Raw genomic sequence first — 27,986 nt, 5'->3', positions numbered from 1 at the left:
ACTCACATATCTCCCAGTGTGCTTCGAATGTCACCCAAAAAACCTGTGTGTTTTAAACCTTGTGGTTCCTGTCACAGATCCCCATCTGGTTTGCCTCTTTTGCCTGGAGCTGGACTAAGAATGCAAGATTTGTGAAGACTGTTGCACCATGAACCCCAAGGAGCTGCCCAAGTGATCCCTGAAGAACCTAGTTTCCCAATGCCAGTCGACTTCACAACACTCCAATGACGCGGTCATGTGGAAGGTCTTGGGCCTGGTCGCAAGCCATTTCAGGTGATCGACATCACGCTTAGTTGTCAGGTAAGTCCTGCAAAAATTATCAAAATAAATCCAAGGAGTCAGGACGATCTCAGACTTTGCCACATCAGTCCTAATAATCAGATGAGGTGCAGGATAGTCAACACTGGGCCCTGCTCCCGTGCCTTAGGGCTTCATTTTTCCCATACCCCTCTTCCCTTAGTAGTCGTAACCTCAAAACCCCTTTAGTTTGCCCACAGACAACTGGTTTGCAGCAGGACTTGACATCACTTGCCCCGCTGGCAGGCCATAACATCAGAGAAGTGGGTACTTCGAATTGTTCTGCAGGGTTTCTTCATCTTTTTGTTTGAAATCTTACTGCCCATGTCACCATCCTCTGACCATCTGACGAAGGACCACCTCTCTGCTCCATTAGAATGTGCAGGCTCTTTTGTCCAAAGGAGCAGTGAGAGGGTGCCTGCATTAGAAGCAGGTTGTGGCCGTTATTCCCGCTTCTTTCTGGTGCCCAGGAAAGACGTTGGCCTCCGTCCTATTTTATACCTGCACCCTCAGCACCTTCCTGAAGAAGTTCAAGAGACTCACGTTGGCTCAGGTTTTGTCTACCATGGAAAGTGGATGGTAGCGCTGGGCTTGAAGGACTTTCATATACCCATCCTACCTTCCCATGGGTGTTACCTGTGGTTCACAAGCATGTTCAGTTCCCTGTGCTTCTGTTGGCCTCACCAGTGCCCCTTGAAGGTTCACTAAAGTGATGACAATAGTTGCAGCACATCTGTGGAGATCAGGTGTTCCAGGCTTGCCCCTACTATTACAACTGGCTGTTGATGATGGGCTCGCCCCTGGCAGTAGTCTCCTGCCACCAGACTACAGTGTACCTCCTTCATTTGCTGGGGTTCGCTATCAACCAAAGTCACACCTGACTCCCACGCAGGCATGCCCTTTCATAGGAGTTATTCAAGATGCAATGCAATTCTAGGCATATCCTCCATAGAGGCGAGTCCAGGATGTTCAGGCTATGATTCCAGTGTTTCAGCCTCTCTTGGATTTCAGGGAGATTGACTCTGAGACTGCTAGACTTCATGGCCTACTGCATCCTGCTGGTAAAACATACCCGCTGGCATATGCAGACTCTACAGTGGCACCTGAAGTCCTAGTGGGCACAGCATCAAGGGGATCTCTCTGACCTCTTCAAGATAACGATGCGATTGGGTTAGTGATAGATTCCACTCCCTTCCCCACTCAGAACTGACTGTAGTGACAGATGCATCACTCCTGGTTTGCGAAGGCTGTGGGATGTGGTGATCCAAGGATTCTGTTGTCCAGCAGAGTCTCGGCTCCACATCAGCCTGTTGGAGATGAGAGCAATTCACCTGACATTGAAAACCTTTCTTCACTCCATCAAGAGAAGGCTGGGTTCAGGTGTTCACGGACAACACCGCCGCCATGTGGTATTTAAGCAAACATGAAAGGATGAGATGGTGGGTCTTGTGACAAGACAGAACCTGATTGGAACGTCAGGGCAAATTCCTGGTGGTTCAACATCTTGCAGGCTTTCTGAATGCCACAGACACACTTAGCTGTCGATGCCTAGCAAATCATGAATGGGTGTCTCCATCTTGAGGTGGTGCAAGGTCTCTTCTGTGATTGGGGGGAACTATGGTTAGATCAATTCACCATGGCTGAGAAGGTGCAATCTTAGCTCTTCTACACCTGGGAGTTTCCTAGGTAACTCATGCTGGGAGATACTTTTTGTCTCGAATGGCACTTAAGCCTTCTGTACTCCTTTTCTCCAATACCACTTCTTCCCAGAGTTCGCAACATTAGTGACGACCGGGCCCAATTCTTTTTGTGACTCTCGATTGGGCCTATAGGTTGGTATCTTGAATTCCTGAGTATGAGTATTGGTCTTCCAATCAAGTTGCCCATTTGAGGTATATGCCTGCTGTTCAGACAAATTTGTGGCTTGATGTGCTACCAAAAATGTTGAGCCCCTGACTGCACCTTTGTCTGAGGTGTTATGTTCTTTTGTGAACTTGGCAAGGCTTTGCTTTGGACACAGTTAAAGGGTATATTTCAACCATATTGGCATTCTTGCTGTTGCCGGACAAGCCCTCCCAGTTTATCACCGGTTGTGACTCATTTTCTAAAAGGACTAAAACACATGTTCTTTCCAAATCCCTTTATCACGCCCCAAAGATACTTGAACCTAATCTTGATGATGTTGTTGACAGCTGTCTTCTACATTTTATGACCATTTAAACTGCCTTACTAGTGGCCATTACAAACATATAACGTGGCGTTTAGGGTCCTAGTCCTACCTTTGTCATCAACGCCTGTAGAAAGGGTGACTTGACATGGTAAAGGGCTTTTTCTGCATCTGTCTTCAGTATTGTCAGGGGGACATTATTGGCCTTTTCAATCAAATGTAGTAATTGCCGAATATTATCTAAGGTCTTTTTTTTTTATGTATCAATTCTAATTGATCTGCTTCTGTGAGATGGGGCATGCTTTGGCTCTCTCTGGATGTGTTGCTAGGAATTTGGCTGCTTAATTAGCCTTCATAGAATATTTATTTTAAACTGAGAAATGCTTTCTCTAAGCCGCCTGTGATCGAACATCCTAATTGGCTCAGCAGCTTAGTACTTTCCATCAGTAGGGGAATATTTTGTTTTCCTGCCCCTTAACAGCTGCCTTAAAGGCATCCCATATGATTGCTGAAATGTTGCTGGTATGTCCTCAGTTTGTGATCAAAGTATTTTTAAATCTGTTCCCTTATTTTGTGTTTCTCTGACTCTATACTTAAGTATTGTTGAGTCAAACCTTCAGGGTTTTTCTTGTCTGGTTCTCCCAGGATGAAGTCCCATATTAGTGGTGCATGATGTGGAATAATTATCCACCCTATTTTGATTTTGGTAGTCTGCGATAGCGATGTATGCGTGCCCCATAGCTGGTTTATATGAGAGTATTCTGTGGCTGTATGAGAATAAGGTATTCTCTTTTTCATTTGGGTGAGACTCCCTCCATATGTCCAAAGGCCCTTGTCTGCAAGTGCGTCTAAGGTAGATTGTGACCTCCGCCCTCCCATATGTCTGTCCAGAGGATTTATCTAAAGATGGTGCTGGTACAAAGTAAAAATCTCCTGCCAACATATTAACATCATCATATTTGGCTTAGACTATACCTAGAATCCTCTTCAAATGGGCTATCTGGCCCACATTAGGTGCATATGTGATCACTAGTGTTAAATCCCTACTGCTCAGTTTCCCAATAGGAAGATGTGATACCCACCCTCCCTGTCGGTCACATACTCTTTCCAGAATCTTTTGTGGGATCAGAAAGGAACGTCAATTATTCCTCAAATATGTATTCAATATAGTATGTGTAGGTTATAGTTACCCCTCTGGGACCTTCTAGTACGTCTAGCATCTCTATGAAAATTGTGGTGAACTCCCGAGGGATAGCACTTATAGCCATGCAGGTACCAGTTCTTAAAAAAAGAAAGTTGCATACTACCCTTGTATCAATCTAATGTGCCACCATCTTTCTCCTGTTGCTGCCTATGGTCTCTGGGGTGAGTGAGGACTCAGCCAGCTGGTCTTCCTGTACATTGCGGCAGCAGCGCTCTTTGTGCGGCCTGATTACAGCGCAAGGCCACAGAGGTGTAGCCTGTTCCTCCCTTGACCTGAAGATCTAAAATGGTTGAGGATGTTTCCCAATCAGCCTGCGAAGCACTCCTCAGGCATGTTTAATAGGTTGCCATAATTTCTCTCTGATTGTGTGTCTTTCCCGTTGCATTGCCCCACTCGTAGCCACATGGTCCCCTCCTTTAGTCCGTTTTAACTGAGCTCAGCCAGTTTCATTGTGCGGCACACAGATATTTGGGATTTCTGTGACCTTGAAAGGAAAAGGTAATGTGGACAATAATAAATGTGGCGCACTGTACCTACCATGGAAGTTATTGGGGGGGGGGGGTGCTGGATGCTTGAGATAGTTTGGTTATTTAGACTGTGTTAGGAGCATATTTAGGGCACATGACTGTCTATGTACCGCTGTTACTTATGACAGAACTAATAACTTCAATGTTCACCTAATGTGTTAATGTTGCTCTAAAAGTAAATAAAAAAAATGTAAAACCTCAACTTAAATGCTGCCCCACGCAAGCTTTGATGCAATTGGCCCAGTCTCACTCCCAATCCAGCCCTTTTACAGATAAATCAACCTAATTTGCTGTGGTGGTTCAACGTGCAGTTGATGTTCTGAACATACAACTGCCGTCTTTTGCGGTCAGACTGATGACATCAGTGGAGACATACTGCCTGGGCAGGCTTACACTGAACCACTCAACCCCTTTAAGGAAGCCCTGTTGTATACACTTATTGGCACTTCGGCCAAACCTTGTTCTTGTCTGCCAGTAAATAGGCAAGTGGCTTGATGATAAAGGCCTTAACCAGGAAACCAACATTTTCTTTCTTAGCACCCTATACCAGAGATTTTGGCATTTAGAAGTTGACTAAACCTAAATTCATGTTCTATACGGCCCTTCCAATAAGGAATCAAAATGTATGGAGGCATTGGGGAACAGCATGTTTTCCTCTGCTAGGCTCACTCTGGGGTCAATGCCAACAAAATTTTAGGATGATACAATCATGCGTTATGGATATAGTTAATGAGATTCTGGCGACAGGCACTAATACCATGCCAATTTAGTGCAAATAACTCAGAATGGTCAAGATGCAGCAAAATAAGTCATCCATTCTGGCTGGATACTAAAGACTGCTTAGACAGGGTGGTTGATACCAGTGTGGTGCCTCCAGTGGATGATATCCGTGGATTTATCGGGTGACATCCAGGTATCCGTGATGGATCTGCCATTTGATGGCACCTGTCTTTTTGTACATAAAGCAGATTCCGCACTGAAACACTTGATGGAAAGTATGGCCACAGGGGCTCTTACTATGCCTGACTGCTCTCGTCAAGTAGTATCCCCAGAAATGATGCCCCTTTCTATGTTTTGGAAGGTGTTTGGCTCCACAACAACTCTAAGGCCCACCACTCCAGCAGCAGACCTCCAACATTACTTTCTAGGACCAGATCGGTGATCCATCCTGATAACATTCAAGGTCATATAGGTAGCACACTGCCCAGCCCCCTTCCCCCTGCTGGTTACACATCTCAGCTTCTCTAGCATGCCCCCAGTGGCACATGGCCACCATGTTGAAGGCAGGATGTGTTATTTCCTCCACGGTTGGCAAAGCATCACATTTGACAGATGTTTGCTTCACATAGTCCAGCATGGATTCACCTTGCCATTTATGTCGGACCTGCCTCAGATCACACCTGTTTTTGGCAATTTCGGAGGACCATTTGCCCTGCCTATCTTGCTACAAGAAGTCTAAACTCTTTCAGACAAAGGAGCCATAGAGAATGCCCCATCATTGAAATGGGGACTGGGTGTTACTCCTCTCACTTCCTGGTGCTGAAGAAAGATGGCGGCCTTTGTCACGTTTTAAATCTTTGCCATGTCAACTTGTTCTCGAAAAAGGAAAATGTAAAAATTTCTCATGTTTGCCTAGGTTTTCTCTGCCCTGAATCCAGGATACAGGATGGGTAACGCTGGACCATCAGGATGCATATTTTCATATCCTATCCTGCAGTACTACAGGTGTTAAGTGTGCTGTAGGATAAATCAACAGCATTTTCAGTTTTCCATGCTCCCCTTCAAGGTCACCAGTGCCTCTCAGGTGTTCACAACAGTGATGCCAGTGGTCGCTACAAGTCTTAGTTGTGTATACCAGTGGACCCATACCTCAATGACTACATTCCGAAGGCAGGCCCGCCACAGTCTGTCATGCCAAAGCCCTTCTCAAACACTCCTGTTTATCAAAGCTAATCTGGATACAGTGCAGTTTTGAGCCTTTCCTCCATTTTAAAAAGTCCAGGACTTTTTGGGTTGTGATATTTCTCCCTTGGTCCTGGGTCTGAGACTTTTTGTCCTCTTGCATTCTATTGTGGACTATGCCTGCCAGATGGCACTTGCAGGCTCTGCAGTAGGGTCATACATCTGTGGGCTCAGCAGCAAGGGAACCTGTCTGATTCCGTCCGGGTTTGAGGAAACTGTAAAGGGCTTGCAATGATGGCTGCTCAACCACAGTTGGACCAGCAACAGTCCTCTACCTTACGCAGAGCTGACAGTAGTGATGGACTCATCCCTTTTTGGTTCGGGAGGCCACCTGGGAGTGGTGGTGATCAGCTGACTGATCTGTGGTGGAGTCCTTGCCTCTTCAGCAACTTGTTGGAGTTCAGGACCATTCGTTTGGCATTGAAGGCCTTCATGCCACCCATCAAGATAAGGCAGGTTAAGATTCAGGCCGCATGGTAGTGAAACAAGGAGGATAGTGTAGGGGTTTGGGACCTGTGGTAAGGTGCTCTGCACCTCTGGGACAGGCTGAGCCATTAGGGCATATCCCTGGTTGTGAACCCAGATGCTGACGCCTAGCAGATCGCAAATGGCAGTTAAACCTGGAGGTGGTACATGATGTCTTCCAGCAGTGGAAATCATGCTGGCATGATCTCTTTGCCACCTCCAAGAAAGCACATTGTCAGCACTGCATTCCACCTAGAGTGGACCTCTGGACTCATGTACATCTTCCTCCTCTACTGCTCTGGTCCCAAGTTCTGAAGATCAAGAACTAGTGGGCCCATGTCATCCTAGTAGTTCTGGATTGGGCCAGGAGTGTGTGGTGCCCAGAACGCCTGTGAATGAGCATCTATTCTTCGATCAGTCTGCCAGGGTCACGGTTCTCTGTGTGGAGATTGAGCAGCAACAGTCAACTGCTTTTGGCGTCCCTCTTAAAGCAATGGATGTCATGCTAGTGGCTCTAACTCCATTCAGAAAATCTATGCAAATCAGATGCAAGGATAAGTTTGTCACCTGGTGTAGTTCTCGCTATATATCGACCCATTGCAAGCAAAGTTTTCCCGTGTTTTACTTTTGCTCTGTCTTTAGCCCAAAAGAGACTTGCTGTGGGCTTTGCAAGTTTCCCTTTTGGCCTTTTTGCTTTTGCCAGGCCAGCTGTTCTTGTTTAGATTACCTGTTGTGATTCATTTTCTTAAAGGTTTAGAGATGCCACAGTGGGGCCTTACTTTGGTTCTCACGTTCCTTGCACAATGAGCGCTTCGTTTGAGACAATGCAGAGGTATTTTCTAAATCTCCTGGCTCTTAACCAGTATCTCTCATTGCAATAGTTTTAGCGCTTAGTATAGGTGCAAAGCAGGCTTTGCCTGCTCAAATTCCATACACCTTTTTTTCCCAGGCAGACTGGTATTGGGGACCACAGCGGCATGTCTGCCAAATGTAGTGACTCTTTCATGGTTGCCAGTCCATCACTCTTCCAACAATCTTTGCCATGCCTTAGTCCTCGAAAGAGAAGCCAACACTTCATCACAAAAGAGCTTTATTCATTGATCATGCCTAGTGCAATCAGTTGTACGATCAGCTCTCTGAGGGGTTCTCGGGGGCAAAGAAGAGTAAGGTACTACAGGAAGGGTCAGATCAAGATGGATGGTGCTCTGTTAAGATCTGCTACATACTGGCCAAGAAGCAGCAGCTGAGGGCTCATTCAAGAAAAGCTAAGGCTGCTATTGTTGCACTGACAAGCAGTCTTCCTGTTCTGGACATCTGCCAGGCTGCAACATGGGTGTCACTCCATGCCTTCATAAAGCACTAGTTCCTCGATAGCCAGGTCCAGCGGGAGGGGCACTATGTTCTGTTGTGCAGGACTTTTTGGTTTGAGCCATTCTACAAATCCACCACCTTGGGAGATACTGCTTTGGTACCTATCCACAAGGTAAAAAATGTGTTTAGAAGTGCCCATCAGAAGTACAGTTTACTTTCTGTGATGCTTTTTCTGGTGCTTACTCCAACTGCAGATTGCTCATTGATCTCCCTCTTGTGTAGAATGGTCTCCTTTTTTCTCTGAGTAAAAAGGTTCTAATCTCGATAGAGTTCTGCACATTGTCATATCTGTTAAATCACTGGGCTATGCATCCGATGATTAACAGAATTGAGAAAGAAATGGACTGTGGTGCTCAGAGGTGGTGCCTATTTGCAGCTGCGATGCTACTTCTTCACAGAGTGAAACATCACCACCTGCTGGTGCACAGGCACATTGCTGAAAAAGATCTCTGGATCCAGTTTGGTGGCTGAGGGCTATTCACAAGGATAGGAATCTGCAGGTAGTTTATCCAAGAGAAAGAGCATTACCAAAGTTAATTAACTTGTGCTACTAAAAACATTGATTCTTGCTGTCCACTGGTTTATGTGGAGTCCCGGGTCCCCCATAAACCAGGTTACTGGTTGAGTTTGGGGTTCAGGCCCTGCAGTAGTGACCCTGTTACTGGTATCTAGCATATTAATTTTCTGAAAGTGGTGGTGCTTCTTTGGGTATGTGGAGTTTGGGCATGTGGAGTTTGGGCCCTGTTAAATATGCCGATAAACATTTTGCACTACAACGCTTGATAGAACAATGCTGCAGTTGTAGGTGGCGAAATGCCTGTGGGCACAGTGTTTAGCAAAAAAAAAAATGTTTAACAAAAAAAAGCTACTAATCACCGTGAGACAAACACTGGTGTCCAGAGTGTCTGCGTTTGCCTTCGGTGAATTGTCTGCAAATCCTTTCATTGTACATTTTTACATGAGAGCTACTGCACAATGCTTTGATGTTATGGTGTTTGTTTTCTTTCTTTTTCCCTTCTGCCTTGTTCAGCTTTAGCTGCTGCGGCACCTAATCCCTGGCTACTGTTGTAGCTTGTTCTGTATTTCTCTTTGGAGGGGGATGTAATTGTATCCAAGGTCCAGTGACCCCCGTTATCTGGTACCACAGTCTGGGGTTCTCCTGGGCTTGTTGACCTTAGTGGTGGCATTTCTCTGGTGATGCTTTCTTGTGGTGCCCTGGGGTTTGTTGAACTACACCTGCTGACTTGACGGCTGAAACTGTTCTGTTCTAGGTGCTTTTGCTTTCTATTCAGTTACTGTTCTGGTGTTGCAGGCCTCTGGTTTAGCCCTTGTGTATGAGTACTCTGTGCCTCTGTGGTGTTTGCAGTGTCTAACCTGCTCTGTGGCCTTATGTATATTCACTGCACCTCAGGCCCGCCTCCGTGGGGTACTAGATACAAAACAATAATCATAAGAAAAGGTTACTTACCTAATGGATACTTCATCTACTCGCAGGTAGTGAACGACTTGGGGAGTCATCTTGCTTCTTGACCTGAAGAAAGAGGAGGGGGTGTACCTGCTTTAAATAGATGCTTGGCCTCCTCTGCCAGGAGAAATGATTTGGTTCAGAAGGCGGCGGCACAGACCCTGCTCACTGGAAGGGCTGTTGCGAGGATTACTAGAGAGACTGCCCAACTGCCACTAGATCTCCCAGGCCCAGCTGTCTAGGAAAAGCTACAACTGCGGCTGAGTTGAGAATTCAGAGTACTAGAGGCTGCTATATTAATGTAAAACCTGGATGCCAGCATCCCTGTTATATCCTGTGGTGTTAATTTAATTGTTAGCTGATACCTGAACTTTTCTGACCATTGCCAAGGATACTCAAAGCATCTCCATACCAAGAACATTGGTCAAGGGTTCAATATTAACTGTAATTCTATCACCTAGCATGATGGAGCTATGCAGGAGTTTGCGGCTGTGACATTGACCCTGAAGGTTCTGTGACCTTATGTTTAGTTTTTTAGCCATCTGGTTATTTTATTTTTATTTTTATACTAAAGATAAGACCTGTCTGGACTTTGAAGTTATTCAGTGTTATCCATTGTGTAACACAGATTCTTAGCCTCTGATCCGCTCCACCTTTGAAAAGCAAGCTGTGACTGTTTCCTTTCACTGACTCTAGAGATCATAGCTTCCTGAGGGGGGCTCTTGGCAACCCCAGTTTGGAGTACAACTGTTCTGTGGCTGTGGAATACCAGTGCTACTAACCTAAACTGCCATTCCACAGTACCACTAGAAAAGGCCTTTTTGCATGTATCCACATTCAAGACCAGGTACATAGGTGGGACAAAGTTACCCTATCAAAAATACCTTAGGAGCACTCAAACATTTCTTCACTCTAGGGAAAGATCACTACTACTTTGTAGTAGTCAGTGCACAGCATGATAATCTATATCAGATCCACATTGCTGAAGTAATACGTTTTGCTTATTAGGAAGGGTACATCCCTATACCAACAGTTTGGCAGCATGTTATCAATTATGGATTCACACATGGCCCATCCAACTTGCTATAAGGCTAAAGAGAGTAAAAGGATTAAGCTTGGGTACGCACTCTTGCAGGCATAAAGCATGGGTCTGCATAAAAAAAAATTCACTACAGACTTTTCAATTCATAAAGTTGCACCTATCTTAAGATGCATTTAATTCCGGCCCATCATGGACCACGAACCTCAGTGCTTGAAAATGTTGGATATTTTCCACCTAGGGTACAAGTTACTTACCTTCGGCAATAAAATATCTGGTATGACATATTCTAGTTGCAGATTCCTTGCCTTTTGAATTTCCCCAGGCGTCAGACTGGATCCAGAGATTTTTCTTCGAGCAGTATCCCTGCCTGCCGTCAGGTGGCGTCGGTCGACTCCACGGGCGTCGTTGTCATTGTAATCACCATGAACACATCGCGGCAGTATATAGGCCCCACCCCAGCGTGCTGACGTCAGTTTATTTTCACAACTTTCCACGCCAGTAGCGCGGAGCCATGACGAACACAGAGTGGTGCGCCAAAACTAGGGCCCTTAAGGGAAAGATCCTGTCCCTGGAAATCAGTTCGCAGTGCGGGGAGGATGGGCGGGTCGGTAAGGAATCTGCAACTAGAATATGTCTCTACCAGATATTTTGTTACCAAAGGTAAGTAACTTGTACATCTGATAGACTTCTAGTTGCAGATTCCTTACCTTTGAATAGATACCCGAGCAGTACCATCCCTTGTGGTGGGCTACAAACCAAGATCACACCAAAAAGTCCTGCAGGTCCGAACGGCCAAAGTAGCCGTCCCTTCTGACCTGATTGTCTAGGGAGTAGTGCTTGGTAAAAGTGTGCATAGATGCCCACGTTGCTGCCTCACAAATATCCAGGACTGGAACACCCAGTGCTAGCGCTGTGGTAGCAGCAGTAGCTCTGGTAGAGTGAGCTCACAAACCTTCGGGAGGTTGCTTTTTAGCCAGAGCGTAGCACATTTTGATGCATAAGAGTACCCATCTTGAAATGGTCCTCTTCGGCACCGCCTTCCCCTTCTTTGCACCCACATGTCCCACAAAGAGTTGATCGTCCACCCGGAAGTCTTTGGTACGATCAAGATGGATCGCCAACGCTCTTTTTGGGTCCAGGCGGTGAAGTCTCCCCTCTTCATGAGAGGCATGTGGGGGTGCATAAAAGGTAGGCAAGTTGATGGACTGTCTGACATGGAAGGGTGTCACTACCTTAGATAGAAAATAAGCCATCTTGCGAAGCACCACTTTGTCAGGATGTATGTCAAGAAAAGGTGGCTTAGATCACAGAGCCTGGAGTTTACTTACTGTGCGGGCAGAAGTAATGGCAACTAAAAAAACATTCTTTATAGTTAAGAGCCTTAGAGGACAGCTGTGAAGCGGTTCAAACGGGGTACACATAAGGTATGTTAAGACCAGGTTGAGATCCCATTGGGGCATGATGAATGAGATAGGAAGAAAGAGATTTGTGAGGCCTTTAAGAAACCTCCCAACTGTGGGAGATTTAAATAAGGAAGGTGGATCAGGTAACTTACAGAAAGAAGAGATAGCAGAGAAATATCCCTTAAGAGTGCCAAAGGTGGAACCCCGCCGGGCAAGGGAAAGAATAAAGAGAAGAACTTGAGAAAGAGGAGAAGATAGAGGATTGGCAGAATTGTTGATGTAGCATTCCACAAATGTCTTCCAACAGCAGGCATATACAGCTTTGGTTGAGGGACGCCTGGCTGCCAAGATAATGTCACAGACTTCGGTTGGCAAGTCAAAAGATGTCAACTGTCGCTGCTCAATCTCCATGCATGAAGCAGCAGAGTTGACAAGTTCGGTTGGAGGACCTTCTCCTGCTGCTGCGACAGAAGATCCTCCCAAAGGGACAGTCTGATCAGAGGAACTATGGCCATGTTCAAAAGCTCGGGATACCAGGCTCTTTGTGCCCAGTCTGGAGCCACCAGTATTACTTGGGCCTGGTCTTGCCTGATCTTCTTCAGAACACTGGGCAGAAGTAGTATAGGCGGAAAGGCGTACAGGAGGCCTGAATTCCACCTGCGACAAAGTGTTGGCGAGCAAGTGCCGCCTTGGAAACTCCAATGCGCAGAACACCTGACATTGTGCGTTCTCTACGGAGGCGAACAAGTCTAACCAAGGTTATCCTCGCTACAGGAAGAGACCTTGTGCCACCTCCAGATGGAGACACCATTCGTGGCCGACCATGCATCGTCGGCTAAGTATGTCTGATCTGGCATTCAAGGAGCATGCCAACTGGTGAACCACCAGGGAAATGCCCTGATGTTCCAGCCAAGTCCAGGGGTGAACCTCTTGACAAAGAGTCCACAACCCCACTCCGCCTTGTTTGGTGCAATACCACATGGCAGTGGTGTTGTCTGTGAACACCTGCACTGCAATCCCCTTGAGGGAAGGGAAGAAATGCTTTCAATGCTAGTCGAATCGCTCAGAGCTCCAGATGATTGATATGGAGCATGGTTTCAGCTGGAGACCAGATGCCTCTGATCTCCGCTTCTCCTATGTGACCACCCCATCCCAGGAATGACGCATCAAGTCACAACCGTTAGATCTGGTTGGGGAAAGGAGAGGGATCTGCCCTTGACCGAATCCTGATTTGTTAACCACCACTGCAGGTCTTTCGCAGCCCCTTCCGAGATCTGGACCTTGTCGAAGAGCTTTACCTGATGCTGCGCCCACTGGAACTTCAGGTCCCACTGCAGAGCCCATGTATGCCATCTGGCATTTTGAACCAGCAGGATGCAAGAGGCCATGAGGCCCAGCAGCCTCAGAGTCATTCTCAACGAAATCCTGGACAGAGGCTGAAACATCGGTATCATAGTCCGAATATCCTGGACTCGCTTTTCGGGAGGATATGCCTGAAACTGCAATGTATCCAGATCAGCTCTGATGAAAGGGAGCATCTGAAAAGGAGTCAGGTGTGACTTTGGAACGTTGATAGTGAACCCCAGTGAATGCAGAAGGTTTGCCGTAGTCTGGAGGTGGGAGACGACTGTCTGGGGCGAGTTCGCCTTCAACAGCCAGTTGTCAACATAGGGGAAGACTGGGACCACTAACCTATGCAGATGAGCTGCCACCACTATCATCATTTTCGTAAACACCCAAGGGGCACTGGTATGGCCAAAGGGGAGCACTGTAAACTGAAAGTGCTCGTGACCTAACACGAATCATAGGTAACGTCTGTGGGCATCCAGGGCAGATAGGAGCTGAGACAATGTCAACATTTTTAACTTCTCCTTTTTTAGGAAGAGATTGAGGGACCTAAGATCTAATATAGGTCGAAGACCTTTGTCCTTTTTCGGAACCACAAAGTAGAGGGAATAGCAACCACAACCTACTTCTGGCAACAGAACCCTCACTATAGCTCCTTTGGCCAAAAGGGCTTAGACTTCCTTGCGGAGAAGCGCCATATGATCCTCCAATATCTGATTGTATGAAGGTGGCATGGCTGAAGGAGATGTCTCGAAGGGGAGGGAGTAGCCCCTTCGGAGAATTTGGAGGACCCACCTGTCGGTGGTAATGGATGTAATGGATTGCCATTGGGGCAGGTGATGGCATATCCTGCCATCCACTGGCTCCTGATGTACCCACGGACTAGGAAGGCTTGGAGGCTGAAAAGGGGGCGGGTGGATTGGGTGACCCACTGGCTCCCAGGAAGGAAATCCCTTCCTTGGCATGGTTACCCCCTAACTTTTTGCCTTTTGTTGATGCCATTTATGATTGAAAGTGTGCTGGGACCCTGCTAACCAATCCCCAGCACCAGTATTCTTTCCCTAAACTGTACCTTTGTTCCCACAATTGGCACAGCCCTGGCACCGAGATAAGTCCCTTGTAAATTGTACCCCTGGTACCAAGGGCCCTGTGGCCAGGGAAGGTCTCTAAGGGCTGCAGCATGTCTTATGCCACCCTGGGGACCCCTCACTCAGCACATGCACACTGCCTTACAGCTTTTGTGTGCTGGTGGGGAGAAAATGACTAAGTCGACATGGCACTCCCCTCAGAGTGCCATGCCAACCTCACACTGCCTGTGGCATAGGTAAGTAACCCCTCTAGCAGGCCTTACAGCCCTAAGGCAGGGTGCACTATACCACAGGTGAGGGCATATGTGCATGAGCACTATGCCCCTACAGTGTCTAAGCAAAACCTTAGACATTTTAAGTGCAGGGTAGCCATAAGAGTATATGGTCTGGGAGTTTGTCAAACACAAACTCAACAGTTCCATAATGGCTACACTGAAAACTGGGAAGTTTGGTATCAAACTTCTCAGCACAATAAATGCACACTGATGCCAGTGTGCAATTTATTGTAACATACACCCAGAGGGCATCTTAGAGATGCCCCCTGAATACCAATCCGACTTCTAGTATAGGCTGACCAGTTTCTGCCAGCCTGCCACACACCAGACATGTTGCTGGCCACATGGAGAGAGTGCCTTTGTCACTCTGTGGCCAGGAACAAAGCCTTTACTGGCTGGAGGTGCTTCTCACCTCCCCCTGCAGGAACTGTAACACCTGGCAGTGAGCCTCAAAGGCTCACCCCTTTTGTTACAGCGCCCCAGGGCATCCCAGCTAGTGGAGAATCCCGCCCCTCTGGCCACTGCCCCCACTTTTGGTGGCAAGGCTGGAGGAGATAATGAGAAAAACAAGGAGGAGTCACCCACCAGTCAGGACAACCCCTAAGGTGTCCTGAGCTGAGGTGCCCCTGCCTTGAGAAATCCTCCATCTTGAGTTTGGAGGGTTCCCCCAATAGGATTAGGGATGTGCCCTCCTCCCCACAGGGAGGAGGCACAAAGAGGGTGTAGCCACCCTCAAGGACAGTAGCCATTGGCTACTGCCCTCCCAGACCTAAACACACCCCTACATTCAGTATTTAGGGGCACCCCAGATCCCAGGAAATGAGATTCCTGCAACCTGAAGAAACAAGGACTGCTGACCTACAAACCTACAGAGAAGGAGGAAGATGACAACTGCTTTGGCCCCAGCCCTACCGACTTGTCTCCAACTTCGAAAACCTGCTCCAGCTACGCATCTGACGGGGACCAGCGACCTCTGAAGCCTCAGTGGACTGCCCCGGACTAAAGGACCAAGAAATTCCAGTGAACAGCGGCCCTGTTCAAAACCAGCTACTTCTTTGCAACAAAGAAGTAACTTTCAAAGACTGCACGTTTCCCGCCGGAAGCGTGAGACTTCATACTCTGCACTCGATGGCCCCGGCTCGAGATCCAGAGAACCAACACCTCAGGGAGGACCCCCCGGCGACTGAGAGCCCGTGAGTAACCAGAGACGACCTCTCTGAGCCCCCACAGCTATGCCTGCAGAGAGAATCTAGAGGCTTCCCCTGACCGCGACTGCCTATAACAAGGGACCCGACGCCTGGAACCAACACTGCACCCGCAGCCCCCATGACCTGAAGGAACCGAACCTCATCGCAGGAGTGACCCCCATGCGACCCTGTACCTTGCCCAGGTGGTGGCTGTCCCGAGAAGCCCCCGTGCCTTCCTGCATCGCTAGAGTGACCCCCAGGTCCCTCCATTGTTTACTACCTGAAACCCGACGCCTGCTTTGCACACTGCACCCGGCCACCCCTGTGCCGCGGAGGGTGTGTTTTGTGTGCCTACTTGTGTTCCCCCGCCCAGTGCTCTACAAAACCCCCCTGGTCTGCCCTCCGAGGATGCAGGTACTTACCTGCTGGCAGACTGGAACCGGAGCACCCCTGTTCTCCATAGGCACCTATGTGTTTTGGGCACCTCTTGGACCTCTGCACCTGACCGGCCCTGAGCTGCTGGTGTGGTAACTTTGGGGTTGCCTTGAACCCCCAACGGTGGGCTGCCTATGCCCCAGAACTGAGACTTGTAAGTGTTTTACTTACCTCCTAATCTAACCTTTACTTACCACCCCCAGGAACTGTTGATTTTTGCACTGTGTCCACTTTGAAAATAGGTTATTGCCATTTTTACAAAGACTTTATATGATATTGCTTTTATTCAAAGTTCCTAAAGTATCTAAGTGAAGTACCTTACATTTAAAGTGTTTAATGTAAATCTTGAACCTGTGGTTCTTAAAATAAACTAAGAAAATATATTTTTCTATATAAAAACCCATTGGCCTGGAGTAAGTCTTTGAGTGTGTGTTCCTCATTTATTGCCTGCGTGTGTACAACAAATGCTTAACACTACTCTCTGATAAGCCTACTGCTCGACCACACTACCACAAAATAGAGCATTAGAATTATCTAATTTTGCCACTATCTTACCTCTAAGGGGAACCCTTGGACTCTGTGCACACTATTTCTTACTGTGAAATAGAATATACAGAGCCACCATCCTACACCAAGAACCTCCCGAGAACAGCTGCCCTGTTCAGAAACTGCAACAACTTTGCAACTTGTAAAGATTGTAAAGAGACTCCACGTCCCACTAGAAGCGTGAGTCTTCACACTCTGCACCCAACGCCTCTGGCTCGAGTTCGGAGAAACCAACACCACAGAGAGGACTCCCAGGCGACTCCAATTACTTGGACACCTTTAGTCAACCTCCCTGCACCCCCACAGCGACGCCTGCAGAGAGGTTCGGAGGCTCCCCTAACCACGACTGTCTGGTAACAAAGGAACCCGACACCTGGACCAAGCACTGCACCCACAGCCTCCAGGACTGAGAGGAACCACCTACCAGTGCAGAAGTGACCTGCAGGTGGCCCTCATCCTAGCCCAGTCGGTGGCTGGCCTGAGAAGCCCCACTATGCCCTGCCTTCATCGCCTAAGTGACCCCCGGATCCCTCCATTGCTTTCTATTGCAAACCTGACGCCTACTTTGCCTACTACAGCCGGCCGCCCCTGTGCAGCTGAGGGTGTGTTTTGTGGGCTTGTGTGTCCCCCTCCCAACCCCAGTGCTCTACAAAAAACCCCTGGGCCCGCTCCCCGAGGACACAGGTACTTACCTGTAAGCAGACTAGGACCGGAGCACCCCTGTTCTTCATGGACGCCTATATGTTTTGGGCCCTCCTTTGACCTCTTCACCTGACCGGCCTTGTGTTGCTGGTGCTGTGGCTTTGCGGTTGCCTTGAACCCCCAACGGTGGGCTGCCTATGCCCAGGAGACTGACTGTGTAAGTGCTTTACTTACCTGAGACACCTAACCAAACTTACCTCCCCCAGGAACTGTTGGTTTTTGCACTGTGTTCACTTTTAAAATAGCTTATTGCCATTTTAACCTAAACTGTGTGTACTACTGTTTTAAATCAAATTTCTATACTTACCTGTGTTAAGTACCTTGCATTTTATGTACTTACCTCAAATCTTGAATCTTGTGGTTCTAAAATAAATTAAGAAAATATATTTTTCTATATAAACACTATTGGCCTGGAGTTAAGTCTTTAAGTGTGTGTTCCTCATTTATTGCCTGGTGTGTACAACAAATGCTTAACACTACCCTCTGGTCAGCCTACTGCTCGACCACACTACCACAAAATAGAGCATTAGTATTATCTAATTTTGCCACTTTCAACCTCTAAGGGGAACCCTTGGACTCTGCACACCATCTCTCACTTTGAGATAGTATATACCGAGCCAACTTACTACACTCCCTGATCCACGGGAGCGTGGGATCCTGTGGTCGCGCACGGGCTGTACAGCATGCGTGGGTCGGTGGCCAGGGGGAAAAGGATGCAGTTGGGTGCCCCTTCCGTAGCCATGAAAGGGGCGAAAGGCGGACTGCTGGGGTCTAGGTGCAGGGATGAGGACAAGGGACAGGGCCGTGGCTCGGGAATCCTTAAAGCGCTTGAGCGCCGAGTCCGCCTTGTCTCCGAAGAGACATGTGCCATCAAAGGGCATTTCCATCAAGGATTGCTAGACATCCCCTGAAAAGCCAGATGTTCTCAGCCAGGCGTGGCATCTCAGTGCCAGCGTCGATGCAACCGATCTGCTCAGAGATTCGATCGTATCCAGTCCACAACGAATAATTAACTTATCTGCATCCCTCCCATCTGTTACGGCTTGGGAAAGGACAGCACTTACGCGACCGTATCCCAGACAGTATGGGAATAGTGGCCCAAAAGGCATGCAGTGTTTACGGACCACAGACCTAGACTGTTGGAAGAAAACAACTTCTTCCCCAAATTATCCAGTCTTTTTGATTCCCTATCCGGGGATGCGGCTGGGAATGCGTCAGATGAAGAAGAAGCCTGGATGGGAAGGCTCTCAGGAGGAGGGTGTTGGGTCAGGAATTTCAGGTCTGACGGTGCAGGCCGATGGCGGCGGGCAATTGTCCTAATCACAGGAGCCCCTGTGCTCGGTCTTGACCAATTACCCAAAAGGGCGTGTGTCAGTGCTTCATTAAAGGATAGAAGGGGCACGGAAGAGGAAGACCCCGGCTGAAGCACGTCGGTTAGGTTTTAGGCCTAACCTCCACAGAGGGTAGCTCGAGGTCCAGGACCTCAGCCGCCATTCTCACCACCATAGAATAAGAAGCACCCTCCTCCATAGCCACGCTAGGACGACAGAGCATAACAGTGTCTGGGGAGGTGTCTAGACCCCTGGCATGACCAAGATTCTGCACCCAGTCCGTTTGGGGGTCAAGCAGGTATTCTAAAGGGTTCAACGTCCCCTCAATACTCTCCCTGTATCCATACCCACAAGAATAAGGGTCTGGATCAACCCTGGTCCCAGAAGAGCCCATAGAGAACAGAATCGTCGTTGATCGACGCCGTTCCAGCTCTGGTTCGTCGGGTATGAGTATGGGATCGACATCAATTGTGGGCCCAACCGACGTTGGGAGCGAAGACGTCTGACCCGACGCCAGGTAACGTCGCCGTGGCATGACCTGTGTCTGGACGGATCCGCATTTGGATCCAAAGCAGCCATCCGGAACCATGGCCGAAGCCGACGGCTTTGAAACCGAGGGGACCCCAACCGACTCACCTGTGCCCGAAGGTGGGTTGGACTGCCCAAAAATTAGGCGCATGGCCTCGTAAAATTCCTTAAGTTGGGCAGGGGTGGCTCCGGCTCCCGGGAAGTCAGAGAAGCATGGAGCCGACCCAGATGGGTCTCCGTTGGTGGAGGCCTAGAGCGTCGACGCTCTTCCCGCTTCGTATTATCCGATCGGTGGGGTGAAGTCGAAGAACGCTTGTCCTTCTTCGACTTCTTTTTGTGACCCGAATGTCCCGATGACTTGGAGGATGAGGAGTGGTGGTGACTCCGCAGCTGGTCTCGAGACCTTCCTTTCGAACTGGACCGTGAGTGCCATGGAGTCGAGTGTTGGGCTGCCATGAGCTTTAGGGACCGCTCCCTCAAAGCTTTCGGGTTCATGGCCCAACACTCGGAGAACGACTTTGGGTCGTGATCGCGCTCCAGACACCAAGGAGAGACGAGGTGCTGATCTGCCACAGTCATAGTTCGGTGACAGGAATCGCAAGGCTTGAATCCAGTCTTGCGGGACATCCGTGGACGTATCCACAAATTCGTGAAAAATGTTGTAAAAAGTATTGACGTAGTCAAAAAATGACTGAGGTAGCTCTTCTACAGATCTGCGCGTAGGCTGGCATGGAAAGAAAAGAACTGACGTCAGCGCGCTGGGGTGGCGCCTATATACGACCGTGACGTCATCACAGCGAGCAGGATGCCAACAACGCCTGCGGAGTCAACTGACAGCGCGCAGAGGTACTACTTGAAGAACAATCTTCGGATACAGTCTGATGCCTGGGGAAATTCAAAGGTACGGAATCTGCAACTACAAGTCTCTATCAGATAGCAGATTTTACCTCTTTTGATATAGTGGAATAATTGATCCTAGCCTCATTCTAAAATCTCCGCCAGGAGATTCATTATTTCCTTTGAAATTAAGTGTGTAGATTTTTTTCTAATTAACAACTCTGGCATCTTATTAGTTAACGTTGTCCAATTCAAGGACTGGTTATGATCTCCACAAAAAGATTTGAAAGTTGCACATTCTTGACCATCATCTGCATTCCTTCTACAGGAGTTGTGTGGCACATTCTGCTATGTTTATTTTTTGTAACCCATTTAGTTTCTGTCTAAGCAATGAGGCGTTAACTGAATTTTTATAATGCAATTATCTTCTGTAGGGCAATTTAAAAGACAATGTCAATTCTGGTGTTTATCTTTTGTTTTCCTGTTTTTATAGCTCATCCTTCCTGAATGCATGAAACTGATTCCAGTCTACTTAAACTGTGTGTTGAAGAGCGATGTTTTGCAGCCTGCAGCTGATATTGGTATTGATGACCGCTCATATGTTCGGCAGCTTGTTTCTTCCATGGATGTGTCAGAAACAAACATCTTCTTTTACCCAAGACTCCTTCCCCTTGTAAGTGTGTCTATACTCATTCTAAATTAGGTTTGTAATACTGTTAAGAGCAGGCAATTTTGTTTAGCTCTGAACTGCTGTTTGCTGGTTTGTACTACTGAATATCGACCTACAAGAATATCTGGTACAGAATATGTAAATTAAGTGCATATAGGGAAGTATGGATTAACTAATCCTAACTCCATACCTGCATAACTTGAAGGTGTGTGTGTGTGTGTGTGTGTGTGTGTGTGTGTGTATATATATATATATATATATATATATATATATATATATATATATATATATATTCATATATATATATATATATATATATATATTCAATGGCATGTGTAGTTGCAGATACACATGCTGTGCATATATCGCTATAAACAAAAATGGGGACTGGGAGATTACTGGTCCAGTGCACAGTCTCCCGACCTGAACCTATAATATCAAAATAAGTGCACTGTTCCACGACAGAGAGAAAACAAGAAAGAGATCAGAGGTGGCGAAGCTATACTGAGTGTACTCAGGAGAGCCCTCAAGCACCCTTTTGGGTGACAGGTATCATCATCGGGCTTGCTCCTCGCCAGACTGGTGCTGCAATGCCTGGCGGGCCGCCCAGCATTCTGGGTGGCACTCAACCATAATAAAATTGCTAACAACGGAGGTCTGGGAAAAGAATTGAATTAGAGATGGAGAGTGTAGAACAAAAGACAAGACTCTAAAATTAGCTCTGAACCTAAGCCACTGTTTTAATGCGATAGAAATTGGGTTCAGGCCAATATTAAAAACAAAAATATCAGAGTGTTACTGGGAATAATGTACCGTTACACTCTATAATCAGGGAAGGTAGTTCACCTAATCCTGCATGGTCAACATGTTTCGCGTCTATGTTTGGTCACAAAGTGATCCAGTGACGCTTCTTCAGGACCCACAAAAAAAGCCTATGATTATAAAACTACTTCTCCTATATATCAGTAATATTATCAAGTGCACGTACAGTCACGCGCGCAGCAGAGGGCAGGTTCCCGGACACACCAAGGACGAGACACATTCGTTTTCCTTGGTTGATGCTAGCGCAGACCTAGGGAGCCCAATCTCTAATATGGGATGGGCGACTATACTGACCGATTGACTTAGGCATATTCTGTCTTCCACTCTGTAAGTGACTGTACGTGCACTTGATAATATTACTGATATATAGGAGAAGTAGTTTTATAATCATAGGCTTTTTTTGTGGGTCCTGAAGAAGCGTCACTGGATCACTTTGTGACCAAACATAGACGCGAAACATGTTGACCATGCAGGATTAGGTGAACTACCTTCCCTGATTATAGAGTGTAACGGTACATTATTCCCAGTAACACTCTGATATTTTTGTTTTTAATATTGGCCTGAACCCAATTTCTATCGCATTAAAACAGTGGCTTAGGTTCAGAGCTAATTTTAGAGTCTTGTCTTTTGTTCTACACTCTCCATCTCTAATTCAATTCTTTTCCCAGACCTCCGTTGTTAGCAATTTTATTATGGTTGAGTGCCACCCAGAATGCTGGGCGGCCCGCCGTGCATATATCGCTGTCTAGTGTTGGGCTCAGAGTGTTTAAAGTTGTTTTTCTTTGAAGAAGCTTTTTTCAAGTCACGGGGTCAAGTGACACCTCCTCTCAGTGATAGTGCACATGGGCATCGACTCCTTTGTTAGATTATTTTCTTTCTGCCGTTGGGGTTCGAACATGTTCCATCTCGCTACTGTACTTTCGGTTTGGTACTATCTGAGCTTCACTTTCCTTGATCTTATCATCGGTATAGTTTTCGAAAGTGATTCAACTGTAGTGCTGGGTTCGAATAAATGTCCTTTTGGCCTCTTCGGGCCTACTGCGTCACAGGTTCATGGATTGGGCTCCATTCCGATTCTGTCCTCAGTGCCACGCCAAGTTCCCCTATACAGACCAGCATTCGATGTGTATCTTCTGCCTTTCTCCAGACCACCAAGAAGAGACCTGCGAGAGGTGTCTGTCCTTTCGATCGAAGAAGACCTTATGAGATTGAAGAGCAAGGCAGTTGGAGATGACGTCCAAGTCCACAGAGCAAATGCCTCACATCTTTGGTGAGGAACAGGCACAGATGGCAGTCACCATTTGCAACTCTTGACTTCAACTGCGATTCAGTTGAGATCAGCCAGGTACTCCCTGTGGTGCAGTACGTGAGTACACCAGCCCTGTCCAAACAATCAAAAATTACAAAAGGTCTTGGGTTCGGCGTCGAAAAAGGCCAAGTCTAACTCCCAACAACAGACTGTCACGCCTGAGTCGAAAGATGGAGGCTTCCACTTTGAAACTGAGTCGACTTCATACTACATCGGAGCCAAAACATCCACCCTCCTCTTCGGAGTCGAAACATCGAAGCCCATCTTTGGACCTGAAAACACTTCCCCTACTGCTCAGACCACTTTTTCAGCCCGTATGAAGCATACTGTCACCAACCTTTTGGAGCATTCATTAGGAGGCAGAAAACAGTTTTCATCTTCAGAACAGGAGAGAGATGACACATACATTAGACCCATTCTTGAGGTCATGGACCAAAAACAAAGGAGGATTCAAACCCAGAAAGAGACTGGAAAGATTATTGCCTCTCCTCCTAATTACAAAGAGGAAATTAGCCCTCCACAAGAGTTTGGATGCTGGCCCTTCACCAGCGAAAATATTTAAACATAAGGAAAAGCCAAACACCATTCAGCTTTGTAGACCACATTCGCCTTATCTTTCCTCTTCACCACCACCTCATACTCCACTAACTTCACCCACACAATCTCATGCTTCTTAACATGGGGACTGTATGGGTGATAGTATTTATAACATGGATCCATGGGACATGTATTACTCTGACCCAATCCCACCCAGTGATCCTGAGTTGCATCCTACAAGACCGTCTCCACCTGAGGATACCACAGTCTATAGTCAGGCTATTTCCTGAGGAGCCGCCTGTCATAGTGTGCAGATGCACTCTGAGCCATTAGAAGAGGATTTTCTATTTAACACTCTTCCCTCAACTCACAAACAATACCAATGTTTGCCAGTGCTACCTTGTATACTGAACCATGCAGATGATATTTTTATACCATCAAGGCCAGGGTGTTAACACCTAGAATAGATAAAAAAAAATATATAAAGCAGCACCAACTGATCCAGTTTTCATTTCACAGCAGTTACCACCAGACTACAATGTAGTCAGTGCAGCCAGAAAACGCACAAATAGCCAGTCCACAGGGGATGCTCCTCCCCCTGATAAAGAAAGCCACACATTTGATGTAGCGGGCAAAAGGGTAGCAACTCAGGTGGCAAATCAGTGTCGCATTGCTAATTCCCAAGCCCTTTTAGCTGAGTATGACAGGGCACATTGGGATGAGATGCAGGAGTTCCTGTAATACCTCCCAAAGGAACATCAGAAAAAGGCACGACAGGTAGTGCCAATAATCCGATCCGATCAGCACTAGACGCAGCTGATACGGCAGCTAGGGGAATAAACACTCACTTCACAGTTAGAAGACATGCTTGGTTGGGGTGCTCAGGCGTTAAGCCTGAAATACAACAAGCAGTCCTTAGCATGCCTTTTAATAAGCAGCAACTCTTTGGACCGGAAGTGGACACAACCATTGATAAATTAAAAAAGGACTCAGAGACAACAAAGGCCATAGGAGCCCTTTATAAAACACCTTTTCGGGGCTCATTTCGCAAACCTCAATTTAGAGGAGGTTTTAAGCCACAAATTTCAGAGGCCTCTACGTCCCAACAAAAACAGGGACAACAATACTATCCCAGGGGATCTTTCAGGGGCTCTTATGGAGGACATCATTTCAGATCCAGAGGTAAATCCCCTGCTGCAAGAGGTGCCTCCACCTCATCAAAGCAGTGACTTTCCCTGCACCCCCAAACAGCATGCATCTCCTGTGGAGGAAGACTGCAATATTTCCATCCTTACTGGCAACAAATTACAACAGATCAATGGGTATTGTCAGTTATCCGCAATGATTATTGCATAGAACTTATCTCCACTCCACCAAACATTCCACCCCTTTCACACAGGCTTTCTCTCGAACACATTGCCCTGTTAAAACAAGAGGTAGAATCTCTTCTACTCAAGGGGGTGCAATAGAAATAGTTCCTATCAGTCAGCAGGGGACATGAGTATATTCTCTATACTTCCTCATACCAAAACAGGATGGCACTCTCAGACCAATTTGCGATCTCAGTCCTCTAAATCAATATATCCTGTCCGAACATTTCCACATGGTCACTTTACAGGATGTAATTCCCTTATTTCAAAAAAGATTACATGACCGCATTAGACCTAAAAGAAGCTTACTTCCACATTCCTATACATCCAGCACAACGAAAGTATTTAAGGTTTGTGATAGCAGGCAAGTACTATCAATTCAAGGTACTGCCCTTTGGAGCAACAACAGCGCCAGGGGTGTTTACAAAATGTCTAGCAGTAGTTGCGGCATATCTCAGAAGACAGCACATACATGTCTTCCCTTATCTAAATGACTGGTTAATAAAAGCCAACACCATTCAAAACTGTCAACTAGACACTCAACACACCATAGATACCCTACACAAATTAGGGTTCACAATCAATTACCAGAAATCTCACCAATTCTGAGCACTCAGTCAACATTGGCCTATCTAAATCCACAAAGAATCCAAGCGTTTCACACTCTCATATTCCAATTGCAGGTCAATCGAACTTACACAGTAAGGTTTGTCATGAAGCTATTGGGAATGATGGCATCATGCATAGCAAAAGTGCCCAATGTATGTCTAAACGTGAGACCACCGCAACAATGGTCTCAGGCACAAAGTCAATTACACGATCTAGTGTTGTTGGACCGCCAAACTTACAAATCTCTGCAATGGTGGAATCACACCAACTTATCAAAAGGGCGGCCATTTAAGGACTCTGTGCCAAAGACCATAATCACCACAGATGCATCAATGACAGGTTGGGGAGCCCATCTCAACATCTTATAATACAGAGAGAATGGGACTCAATCCAGCAACCTATCACATAAACCACTTGGAATTGCTGGCAGTGTTTGTAGGAGGCTGGCCTGGCTTATAGTGGGTACCTGATGGTATTTACACCTTGTGCCAGGTCCATTTATCCCTTATTAGTAGTGTTCTAGCAGCTTAGGCTGATAGAGGTAGCTATAGCAGAGCAGCTTAGGCTGAACTAGGAGACATGCAAAGCTCCTACTATACCACTTATATCATATAGCACTATATCATAAGAAAACACAATACTCAGAGTTACTAAAAATAAAGGTACTTCATTTTAGTGACAATATGCCAAAAGTATCTCAGGGGATATACTCCCTTAGGAGGTAAGTAAAATACACAAAATATACACAGAAAACCAAATCAGGTAAGTAACACAGTCAGAAAGTAGTGCAAACACTGTAGAATACAATAGGATGCAATAGGCCTAGGGGCAACACAAACCATATACTAAGAAAGTGGAATGTGAACTACGAATGGACCCCTAGGCCTGTGTACTGTGTAGAAGGTCGCTGGGAGTGTAAGAAAACACTAAGGGTGTTCAAGATACCCCATCCCAAGACCCTGAAAAGTAGAAGTAAAGTGCTACTACTTCCCCAGAAACACACTAAACTCGTGATAGAAGAGTCTGCAAAGACCACAACAGACTTCAAAGCACTGAAGATGGATTCCTGGACCTGAGGACCTGCAAAGGAAGGGGACCAAGCCCAAGAGTCGCAAAAATTTCTACGGGGGGCAGGAGCCCACTGAACCCCGGATGAAGGTGCAAAATGGCTGCCTCCGGATGGAAGAAGCTGAAGATTCAGCAACACCGAAAGGTGCTAAGAATTTCTCCTTCATGCAGAAGATGTCCCACGGAGTGCTGGAGGATGCAGAGTTGTTTCCTTGGCAAAATACTGCAAACAAGCCTTGCTAGCTGCAAGAGTCGAGGTTGGAGAAAAAGGGTGCTGCCCGGGCCCTGGAAGGACCAGGTTGTCGCCACTTGGGAGAAGAGACAGAAGGAGCCCTCAGCAACACAGAGAGCCCACGCACAAGAAGGTAGCACCCACAGAAGTCCTTGAACACAGGTTCAAGAAGACAGAGCACGGCGGTCGTCTCAACACTGCAAACGAGGGTCCCACGAAGCGGGAGGTCAACTCAGGGAGTTCAGCAAAGCAGGATGGAGTGCTGGGGACCTGGGCTAGGCTGTGCACGAAGGATTCCTTGCAAAAGAGCACAGAAGCTCTAGCAGCTGCAGTTCACGCGGTGCACAGGATTACTGGACAATCTGGGTCACTTGGGTCCATCACCTGTGTTCCAGGGGCCACGCTCGTCAGGATGAGAGGGGTCCCAGAGTACCGGTGGCGTTGAAGTTTGGTGCCTGCTGGGGCAGGGGGAAGATTCCGTCAACCCACAGGAGATTTCTTTGTGACTGCCAGTGCAGGATGAAGGCAGGCAGCCCCCAAAGCATGCACCACCAGGAAACAGTTGAGAAAGCTGGCAGGATTAGGCGCTACAATGTCGCTGGTGGTCTTCTTGCTACTTTGTTGCAGTTTTGCAGGCGTCCTGGAGCAGTCAGCGGTCAATCCTTGGCAGAAGTTGAAGCGAGAGGTGCAGAGGAACTCTAGTGAATTCTTGCAAGCCGTTATCCGAGGAAAAGCCCACAGGAGAGACCCTAAATAGCCCTCAGAGGTGGATTGGCCACCTAGTGAGGTAAGTACCTATCAGGAGGGGGTCTCTGACGTCACCTGCTGGCACTGGCCATTCAGAGGCCTCCATTGTGCTCTCACACCTGGATTCAAGATGACAGAGGTCTGGGACACACTGGAGGAGCTCTGGGCACCACCCCTGGGGTGGTGATGGACAGGGGAGTGGTCACTCCCCTTTCCTTTGTCCAGTTTCGTGCCAGAGTAGGTACTGGGTGTTCCCTGAACCGGTGTAGCCTGGCTTATGCAAGGAGGGCACCATCTGTGCCCTTGTATGTATATGGGCATTTATGTAGCGCGTTCCGGCCTTAGCATCGAAGCGCTCAAGGACATAAATAATGAGAGGATGACCGAAGCCAGTAGCCCTACCGTGGAAACAACCAAGTTTTCACCCTCTTCCTAAATATCGA

The 27,986-nt window shown here is 47.2% G+C and overlaps 1 protein-coding gene across 2 annotated transcripts in view; it reads left to right on the top strand.

Annotated features, from left to right (window-relative positions):
• Positions 1 to 27,986, top strand: part of SEC24C (SEC24 homolog C, COPII coat complex component) — a 1,280,009-nt gene that overhangs the window by 961,209 nt on the left and 290,814 nt on the right. For both annotated transcript variants that reach the window (XM_069240542.1, XM_069240541.1), the window contains one exon: positions 20,673 to 20,852. In XM_069240542.1, the coding sequence (XP_069096643.1) occupies positions 20,673 to 20,852 (180 nt within the window). The remainder of the gene's footprint in view (positions 1 to 20,672; positions 20,853 to 27,986) is intronic.

This window comes from Pleurodeles waltl, chromosome 6 (assembly GCF_031143425.1).
Source record: "Pleurodeles waltl isolate 20211129_DDA chromosome 6, aPleWal1.hap1.20221129, whole genome shotgun sequence".
Lineage (NCBI taxonomy): Eukaryota > Metazoa > Chordata > Amphibia > Caudata > Salamandridae > Pleurodeles > Pleurodeles waltl.
This window is presented reverse-complemented; position numbering and strand designations above follow the sequence as displayed.